Source organism: Vigna unguiculata, chromosome 8 (genome assembly GCF_004118075.2).
Source record: "Vigna unguiculata cultivar IT97K-499-35 chromosome 8, ASM411807v1, whole genome shotgun sequence".
Lineage (NCBI taxonomy): Eukaryota > Viridiplantae > Streptophyta > Magnoliopsida > Fabales > Fabaceae > Vigna > Vigna unguiculata.
In genome coordinates, this window is record NC_040286.1 from 22683613 (window position 1) to 22694680 (window position 11068).

The following is an 11068-nucleotide window of genomic DNA, read 5'->3' on the forward strand; positions in this document are numbered from 1 at the left end:
GAAGAGATAACATGCCCCAGAAACTGTACCTCCTCCAACCATAATTCACATTTGGACAATTTTCCATAGAGCTGATGTTCTCTCAGCACTTCCAGTACAACTCTCAAGTGGCCTACATGCTCCTCCTTAGTCTGAGAGTAGATGAGGATGTCATCTATAAACACCACCACAAATTTATCCAAATAGGGGCGGAAGATTCGGTTCATATAGTCCATAAAGACAGCTGGAGCATTGGTCACTCCAAATGGCATAACAACATATTCATAATGCCCATATCTCGATCGGAAAGCTGTCTTCTGAACGTCCTCTGGCTTGACTAAGATCTGATGATATCTAGACCTTAAGTCGAATTTAGATAACACACCTGCCCCTCTCAGTTGGTCGAGCAAATCATCAATCCTTGGCAACGAATATTTGTTCTTTATCGTCAATTTATTCAATTACCGATAATCGACGCACAGCCGAGAACTCCCATCCTTCTTCTTCACCAGTAGCTCCGAAGCTCCCCATGGTGAGGCACTAGGTCTGATAAATTTCTTCTCTAGCAAGTCTTATATCTTTTTCTTCAACTTTGCTAGCTCTGTCAGTGCCATTCTGTACGGTACTGCCGACACTGGGCCCGCTCTAGGGATTAGATCAATTGAGAAATCTATATCCCTACTGGGTGGCAACTCGGGTATCTCATCTGGGAAAACATCGACATACTCATCCACCACTGGTATCTTACTGATCTGCTCTTTTGTACTCATCTTCTCCTGGGCCACTATCATAAAACAAGTGGACCCCCCCTCATCTCTTTCACTGCCTCTCCTGACGACACCAACTCTATCCCCTCAGTTTCTAGAATACAATTTTGCGACGTCCACAATCAAGCACCACATGGTTGATAGACAACCAGTCCATTCCCAGTATGACCTCTAGTCCCTCCAAGGGCAAGCAAACGAGGTTCACCTTGAAGCATATGCCCTCTACTTCCATCAAGCATCCAACACAGGCTAGGTTTGTTGAAACCTGTCCAGATGCTGGTGTCGAGACTATCAACTCGCATCCCAGGTCACGAGTAGACAATCCCAATTTCTCCACACAATCATGGGATATGAAGGAGTGCGAAGCTCCTAAATCAAACAACATTAGCACACTGTTACCAAAAAGGAAACAATAATCCAGAATCAGGTTACCTGACCAGGTGGCCTCAGTACTAGTCATGGCGAAGACCCGACCTGCTACTCTCGGCCTATCAGATGAAGGTGGCTGAGATCGCGATCCTGGAGTGGTCTTCTTATTAGGACATTTGTTGGCAAAATGCCTTGGCTGGTCACATGCATAGCACTTGCGAGTGCATATACTGCTGCCTCCGCTGCCAGCTGGTCTAGTGCAATCCCTCCTCAAATGCTCTCCTCTACAGTTATAACATCTCAACTTCTGTGAGGAGGATGTAGGTCGGCTGTAGGGATTTTTCTGCTGTCTGTCCTCTCCATCACTCTTCTACGGTCGACTGACCCTACTGGGCCACATCTCTAGTTGTTCCACGCTTTTGGCCTGCTCGACCAAAATGGGAAATTCCCTGACTATCAACGACACAATAAAGCGCCTCAGTTCATGTTTGAGGCCGCCTTCAAACTTCCTGCAGTGCCATTCTTCAGTCACTGTCTGGGAGTAGAACCTCGAGGGATACCCAAACCTCTCTACATAGGCCTGCACGGATAAGTTGCCTTGCTGCAGGGTGAGGAACTCGACTTCGCGCTCATGTTTAGCGCTATCAGGGAAGTATTTCTCCAGGAATCTCGTCCTAAAGCTGGTCCATGTCACCTCCTCATCTCGGTTCTGCATCTGCTGTTGCATCCCCATCCACCAATATTCAGCCTCGGTCACCAACAAGAAGGTGGCGAAGGTGAGCTTTTGTGCCTCAGTGCACTCTATTACCCTGAATATCTTCTCGCATTCTCGGAGCCATGCATCTGCCTCATCTAGGGTGGCTTTCCCAGTAAACTTTGCTGGTTTATGACGCATGAAGTCTTCCATCGTCACAGGTCTTACCAGTGGAACCATCGCTTGAGGTTGTGCTGCCACTAGTTACATTGCGTCCACCATCCTATGAATTGCATTAGCTATCTCGTCAGTCCTTGCGGTATTCCTACGCCTCCGGTTTGCCATTCCCTGTGCACGCCACATAGTTCAGCTGTTAACATTAAACAGCTAAAATTAAAACAAACACTATCAATTTCTATCAATTAACCACACATCATACAACAATAACGGTCAGCTCACTCCCCAATTTTCCCAAAAAAAAAAACGTTTGCTCTGATACCAAATGTAACATCCCTAAGGAATATTACTAATTTAAATAAATAAAGAAAGGAAATAAGATTAAAAGTCATGATATTATTATTCCCAAACGCGGGAAATTTTTCAAATATTTAAACACGCGCCAAAATTATAAGATAGTAATAATAATGACATTACAATTTCCAAAAAAAATCCATAATCATAAATAAAACGTCATAAATACAAGGTGAAACTCCTAGCTCTAATCCCCAAGCTAGCCGTCACTCCGTCGCTTGAGCGTCCTCAGCATCACCTGTATCCACATCTGCTCCCGTGTAACGAATCACACGATCATCGCCATACACAAGCAAAAAGGGTGAGCTGAGAAAATAAAACAACATATATGCACATATATATATATATATATATATATATATATATATATATATATATTAACATCAGATAAATAATACACCCATTTAATTCCACTTACTTAGTTCTTGGTCAAGACGTTAAACCCAAGGCTTTATAGCCTTCAAATCACACATATGGTTAGCCTTGGACTCGGGAATATGATGCTCACACGAACCTGCCCGCTCGTGGTCTTGCCTCTATGAACCTCCCCGCTCGTAGTCCTACTCTACGAACATCCCCGCTCGTAGTCCTACTCTATGGACCTACCCGCCCGTAGTCCAACACATGTGATTCACCAACCCCGTACCTCCCCGCACGTGGCATCTCTCAAGCGTGAGCACGGAACATACAAACCTACCTTGCTCGTATCCCCACGCGAGAGTAATTGGATATGAACCTCCCCGCTCATATCATCACATGTTATACACCATCCATGAACCTACCCTCTCATGGCATAGCATCTCCCGATCCAAGTGTAGCATCCTTGCTCAAAACAACACACAAACAAATCAAGGACATCAACCTTTTCGCCTGGCTCAGCCTACACGCCGCCAGGCGAAAACAGTCTAGATCGCCTGGCGGTACCTACCCATCGCCAGGCGCCATCGCCCTCCTAGTGCCACTATTTTTCGGTCACCGCCCGGCGGAACACACCCGTGTTGCCAGGCGCTACACCAGTGGCACACATACTGTCAGATTTTCTCACACAAGTCTGAGCGCATGGGCTTATACCACTAAACAACACCAAGATACTCATGTTCTCTTATTCTTCAACCTCAAATTGGTGGAATATGGTCACACTACACATGGTCCATTACCTATGATCCACTTCCTAAGTTACTCTAGTCATAGCTTGGCCCTTAGCAAACATAGTATCCCACTCTCCAAAGACTTGCTTTAACTTAACACCACTACTTCTCCATCCAGCATCTCCACCACATATAATTGGTATTTCTATGCAATGTTTCATAATCAAATATCATCCATCAATACATTTAAGTCACGAATGATACCTAAATCCAATAAGTCTTGATTAACAATTATCCAATCACACATATGCAAAAACTATGCTTCCAGAACCTGAACTATTAACTAAAATTACTATCCTCCCTTTCTTTCCTTAACATTCCTACCAACACAACATATCTTAGTCATACTTTCAACCTATTACCATTCACATAATTAATTACCACACTATATTGCCTTTCCAATGTTACCAATAAATTCTAAAACCACTCACTCACCAAGATTCTTCCTCATTTTCACTACCTGAAATCAAAAACCAATATCTGGCCTCGCCATCGCCTGGCGGCAAGCAAAACGCCGCCAGGCGGTGTATCAGTTCCCCATATAAACCAGGCTTCTTCATACCTGCGACAGATTCATCCATTTTCCAGTATTCATCCCTACCACTTACATTCACCAAGATGCAACAATACATATATAATGGACTAACTTTATGCTCTTAATTCGATTCATAAAGGTTCCTCGATCTTTAATCTCCTGAGTAAACCCAACTCAATTCATGCACGAGTATATCTTAAGCTTTGCCATACCCCAAATTTTAATTGATTTCAGACCAACAAGGTATCCAATAGAAGCTACATACATCAATTCCAGAAACCATATTGATTCCCATATAAACAACATTAAAACCACCAAAAAGAATGTGAACAGTGTCGCGCCACCTGGCAGAAATTCATCGCCGCCAGGCGGTTCAAGCCAAAACAAGAACAATGCCCATCTTTGATGTGCCGCCTGGTGGTAGGGATTGAGCCGCCAGGCGGTTTCTGGGAAAAACCCAGAAACCTCAATAAAACAGTGCAGAAAATAGATAAGAAACATGCAGTTCCAATCACGCAATGCACAGTATAGGGTTCACGACTAAAAACATGCAAAACAACTCCCCTTACCTAGAACCCTTGCTCCCAATTCAAATTCGTGTGTGTCTCGAACCAAAACACTCTTGTCTCTTGTTTGTACCCGTAAGAATGGTTTTTCCACTCCACTTCCTCTCTGAATTACGTGCCAAATGCTAACCCTCGCTACCCAACGTTCACACCAGAATTTTTAATGCCTCTCCCCTTGCTAATTCCCTCTCTCTCCAATTTACTACATCTCTAATTACCCATTTACTCCACCAAACGAAAATTAATAAAAAAAATGGGTTAATGGTTAATCAAGGCTCATAAACAGAATGTTTCTAGCCCTCTAAGTTACCTCTCTATTGGCTGCTAGGGTTCCTTAAACCCTTTCATATTCATGCCAAAGAAAATTTGGCAAAAAGAGAGCAATTTTGTTCTTAGCAAGGTTTGAACTCACAACCCTTCAATCACAAAGTAAGTGCACAACCAATTCAACCAACTCATATTCGTGATAATTCATCTAATTCTAAGATTATGTTATCACGTCTCACATTCAAATATATAACATAAAAATGCATAAGTTAAATAACATACAAATGGCATACATAGGACTTGAACCTAAGTCCTCTCACACAATCAAAGTACTTTCAACTATTTAAGCTAGTACTTTCCACATCATGACAATCCACATTAAATACCTTAAATGCTCTTATTACCCGCATTAATTAAATAATTATTTAATTAACTATTTAATTTTCTCGGGTCTTACAAAGACGTCTCATGAACCACACGTCTCAACTTGTGAACTACTTCCAAAACTTGTTATCTCTTCTCAGTCTTCAATTTGAGACACCCCTATTCTACCTCTAGGTACTCTGAGATGTATCTGGTCCATAATATTGCCAGTTTTGTAGATATGGATGTGCCTGTAAAAGATATTTTGACGCTTAAGTCAAATATGTGCATTAGATGGTAATAAATGTAGTAATGAATGCATAGTATTTACCTCATGAACAAAACTACTTACAATGGATTTATAGGCTTTTACATAGTTAGGCCTAGGTGGTCTAGGTGATTAGCTTTCTTGATCCTTTTAGGGTTTCTTTAATATTGCTTATGGCTAAATCTCCCTGTCAATTACGTTTGAAACTTATTAGTTTTTCTTGAGATGCTTAGTCCTTAATAGCTCTAATCGATATGGTGTCGAGCTATGTTGTATGAGATGTACTCGGTCATATATAGTATTGTCTGTGCTACATCTTTAACTTCTCAATTTTGCATTATTTTATTTTTTCTATGCATAGTGTTATGCCACTCCATTTCAATTTTCTTTTAATCAATATATATTGTTTCTCAATAACACACTATGCACTCCAAATGTTTGATAAAATGCAAGATGAACTTTGACATGCAGCAATATGGAATATGTCTAAATGATTGAAATAACTAAAATATGTGTATGGCACTGAACATAACCTAAAGAAATGTAATAACACAATTAAAACCAGAAAAGTTAGCAATTGTTCATGAAAATGTGAGGAGGTTGATACTTGTGTAACCTGGAGAGGTTGATACTCATATGACCTGAAGATGTTGATACTCGTGTAACTTGGAGAGGGTCATACTCATTGTTGTCAAGTGTCTTGATTCATGAAACCTCTTAAGTTGTGTGCTTGAGAGAGCACATGACGTAGACCAAGTGTTAGAGGTGAACCAATATAAAAATCCTTTTTATGCTTGATTTCTTTACCATTTTATTTTAGATTATTTCACGCACAAATATGAGTTTACTCTTTATTCAATCCCTCACCCTTTTCTATAGGCATTTGCACCAACACAATTTGCTCTTTACCCTTCTTGGTATTAAACAACTTCTTTTTACTTATTAGCCTAATATAGAGCTTCAACATTTTGAGAGAGTTTTCTCTTGTTTATGTCATGAATTATCGCTATTTACACCTTGAAAAATTTAATCATAGGGGATTTCCACATCGTATTTAAAAGTACGTAGCTATGGTGGTTTGAATATACCATTAGGTTACTTAAACGATAATACTTTTCAATTTAATTTTTCTAATAAGTGATAAAACATAAACCATACTTAAAAACATCACTATCTACTTGAAGATATTTTAAAATAATGATTTCAACAACTCGCGTGAATTCAATAAATACATCTATTTTAGATTTTTTTTTAACGGTTAGGGTCTCGTAATCTAATGATCCTATCCTTCTCCTAAATCTAGTCTAACACCATAGAAAGGAGAAAAAGAACAAATACGAGAACCACTCACCTAAAATAAAAATTTGTTCCATAGAAATTGATGAGGAGGAAGAAAAAAAGTGATGGAGATTCTAGAAAGGATGCAAAAAGATGGACTTAGTAATCTTTATTCGTGGCTTGAGTAGCAAGAAATTATTTTTTAACTCTTATTTATTCATGTTAAAATGAGAAATAGAATCAATTTAAAAATGTTTCTACAAGATTGGTCGAGCACTTCTAACTCCTTCATATCTTAGTTTATGGGTCACCTCAATCTTCTACTAACTCAACGTTGACGAGTTCTGATCGTCCAAACTGCTCAGGTGTACCTGTAGAAGACACTCTGATGCTTAAATTAGTAGGTGTCGGAGTAAAGGGTGTATTGAATGTTGTAATGAATATAATCTAACTACTTTGCGTAGACTTTATATTTATATTATTTTTTATAGGCTTTTATGACCACCGGTCTAATTGTAACTCAATCAAACTTTAATACCTTTTTTTAGTTTACTTACACTAAATGACTTTTAAGTTGGTTAATTATGTCAAATGTCTAATTGATCGATCTCCTTCGATATGTCCAAGTACCCTGACCGATTGACCTTATGTTGTTCGAGTATCACTTGGTGTTTGACCAAGAGGTCTGTACTATACAATGTTCACTAAAAAAAAGTAGATTATCGACAGGCATATATTTGTCGATAATAAATAATATCCATCGGTAATCATGTTTTTCTGATAGATTACCAACGGGCATATATCTGTCGGTAGAAGTGGTGTAGCTAATAATTACCAATGGATTACGCCCATCAATAATTACCCAAGAGCGAATATTATTTCCAATTTGCAAAGAATAATTAGAATATTTTCCTCCAACATTCTCATTGAATGCTCCTTCAGTGTCGTTGAGCACAAGTCTTTGAAGAAGTGACTAATTTCTATTAGAGGATTTAATACGTGCATTGGCAATTAGCTGAACGCAACAGGGATTAATGTCTCCATGAAGACATGGCAATCATGGCTTTTCATACCATGAATACTACTACCCTTTTCGATATTAGCACATCTAGCCAAGTTTGAAGAATAACCATCTGGCATTCTTAGTTCCTTGATCCAATGACAAACTATTTTAGATTCATCTTTTGTTAGTTGTAATTTTCTTTAGTTTGAGCAACTGCTTGTTAGTTTGTGGCTTCAAATGCAAGTCTTTTCACCCACAATATAAAGATAAATATTTTCTTGCCTTGTCATTATCTTTGGTCTTACCACTAACATTCATCACGGTGTTGAAGATGTTGTTAAAGAAATTTTTTTTCTATATGCATGACATCGAAATTATGTCTTAGCAAGTTATCTTTCCAGTATGGAAGATCCCAAAAGATGCTTCTTTTGGTCCAATTATGCCACTCTTCATACCCATCTATCCTTTTCACAACGTTGTCAATCACTTTTAGATAATCTTTTACTCTTCTCCAAACTTATGATGGGGTTAATCTAGGAGGTGGCCTATCTATTTCAACTTCCCCTTTGTGAAATGACTTTTTGTTTCTCCTAAATGGATAGTCATTGGCCAAGAACCTCTGATGGCAATCAAACTAACAACTTTTCAGACTATAATTCAATGTGAATGTCTTAGTGTGCCGCATGCAATGCGGACAAGCTAATCTACCATGTGTGCTCCAACCAGATAACATTCCATATGCAGGGAAGTCATTAATAGTCGACATCAAAGCTACCCTCATAAGGAAATTTTTCCTTCTTGAAACATCATATGCCTAAATACCATTTTACAACTTATTCAAATCATCAATCAAAGGCTCCAAATAAACATCTATGAATGCCTTCAGATTATATGGACATGGTATTAGACATTTTAAAAACATGAAAGGCTTTGTCATACACATCTTAGGTGGAAGATTGTATGGAGTAACAATCACAAGCCAACAAGAATACGGTGAAGACGACGCCTAGATGTACAGATTAAATCCATTCGAACATAGACCAAGTCAAACGTTACGGGGATCACTAGAGAAGAATTCATGCTTTCGATCTAAGTGCTTCCAGGCTTCACCGTCAAATGGATGACATAACATTCCTTGATTTTTGTTCTCATAATGTCATGTCATGTGTTCTACTATTTGCATTGAAGCAAACATTCTTTGTAATCTTGGAATTATAAGCAAGCAGAACATAGACTTCAATGGAATTGGTTTTTTTTCCTTCTTCCTGCATGGATTGTGTGATACTGAGCTTGTCCACAAAATTTGCATTCAAGCAATGATGCATCATTTTGGCCATTATCATTGTCATAAAAAAGTATACACCCATTAAAACAATAATCAATCTACTTAGACTTCAATCCTAACTTTGAAACTAATCTTTTGGCTTCATAATAATTCTTTGGCAAAGAATTATTTGGTGGTGTTAGATCTAAATATATTTTTTCCATACTGTCTAATGTTGGGTTGGGAACATTCCAATTAGATTTGCAAGCCAAAAGTCTAATGCATACTAACAGTTTCGACTCTGTTACCCCTTCACATACAAGTTGATTTGCCTATGCCAATAAATTGTAAAACCTCTAAGTGTCTTCATTTGGATGCTTTTCTAAATGACTGCCATCTTATTATTTAAATGAAGGCAATTTTCACGTGTAGTCAAATCAACAAAGGGGATTTCTTCACCATGAAATGTCCAAATCTTGTAATTTGGCATGAATCCTTTTTGGTATAGGTGAACTTTAACCACCTCATTCAAAAATTTAGTGCATTTGCACTTTAAGCATGGGCATATAATCCCTCTATCAAGAGCATCATATTTATATTGTCGAGTTGTCCGAACAAAGTCTTCAACTCCTATGAAAAAATTTTCCTTCAAACCTCTTCTTGCAAGATAACAACAGTCATACATCCAACTATGGTGGATGGGAACATCGGCCATGTCCTAGGGCAAGCCAAAGGAGAAAAATGTTACACCGTGCTAGTGCAACAAAGGATAATTATCAAACATGGGACTTAAGTAATAAACCTATTACTACTTAAGCTCATGCATGTAGAAGGCAAAGACTAAGGGTGCACAAATAATTTCTTCATTCTGGCACACCTCTAATTTACTTGATTTCAATTTGCTATAATCATACTTTAATCATATATATTCAAACAACAAAAACAATTTTAATGAACCCTACATACCAAGAACACCAGAGAAGGGTTGAGGTTGAGTCAAAGAAGAAGGAACTACAAAAGAAACTTGTCAATGTACCTCCAAAATAAGAAGCCATTTAAAAAGTAGACATGAGAGTTTTATGTGTACAAGAACTTGATTCAATTAAAATATTACTAAATAATGATGAAAGTTTGACTTTGGGGGTGTCATTTGGAGTTAAGGTTCAAATTGATGTTTTAAGAGAGACCCTTAAAATAATTAAAATGGAGTTGTAAAAAGTTAAAATAGTAGTGTACTTTTGTACAATGAATTAGCTAACTTGGTTTAAATGTTTTTGTGCTCAAAAGGAACAAGTGCATACATGTGGAATCAAACTTGATCAAGGATAATTAAAACCAAAATGTTCAAAAGGATAACTAGATTGGATAGATTTGGCAAATATGTTGAAAAGTTGACCAAGAGTTGATTTTTTGCCTTTTGCTCAAATCTAAAATCTATGAAAACTGGTACAAAAAGCACCAAGAACCTACACAACAAAAATAAAATGACTAAAGGAACCTAGGAAAGAACTCAAAACCGAAATCCTACTTAAAACTCAAAATTTCACTACCTAAAACCTCTAAAAACACCATAAAACTAGGCTAAAACTAAGCTTATGCTAAAGCAAGGGTAGAACTACCACTAAACTACTTAGACAAGGTTAAAATGACTTAAGCAAATTTAATCCTAAGTCACAAACTATCTCCTAAATTATTTACCAAAAATCACTACCTAAAACCAAGACTAGTCTACAAAATTAACCCTTTTCTATGTGCATGTACTAAGCTAACCTATGACACTGTAATCTAACTATCCTAACAAGTTTCTAATGGCAAAGTATGACTATAAAACAACTCACACTGCTAAAACTGACTACAACTTAAAATCTAGCTACCTAAGACCTAAAACTACCACTAAAATATGCTTAAACTTCAAAAAATTAGAACTGAACGAAACTACTGCATATAACTCTTATAACTACTTGGACAAGTTCTAGTTAGCAAAAGAAAGGTTGAAAAAGATATCACAAATCAGATGCTACAAGGAAATTTGAATC

At 37.8% G+C, this 11068-nt stretch overlaps 1 protein-coding gene across 1 annotated transcript; it reads right to left on the reverse strand.

Moving 5' to 3' along the window:
- Positions 1-551: 551 nt before the first annotated feature.
- LOC114195001 lies at positions 552-2049 on the reverse strand. The gene is made up of 4 exons (XM_028085400.1): positions 1514-2049; positions 1179-1399; positions 896-1115; positions 552-810 (listed from the first exon to the last, which is right to left on the reverse strand). The coding sequence occupies exons 1-4, from the start codon at positions 2047-2049 to the stop codon at positions 552-554; spliced, it is 1236 nt and encodes a 411-aa protein (XP_027941201.1).
- Positions 2050-11068: the final 9019 nt, after the last annotated feature.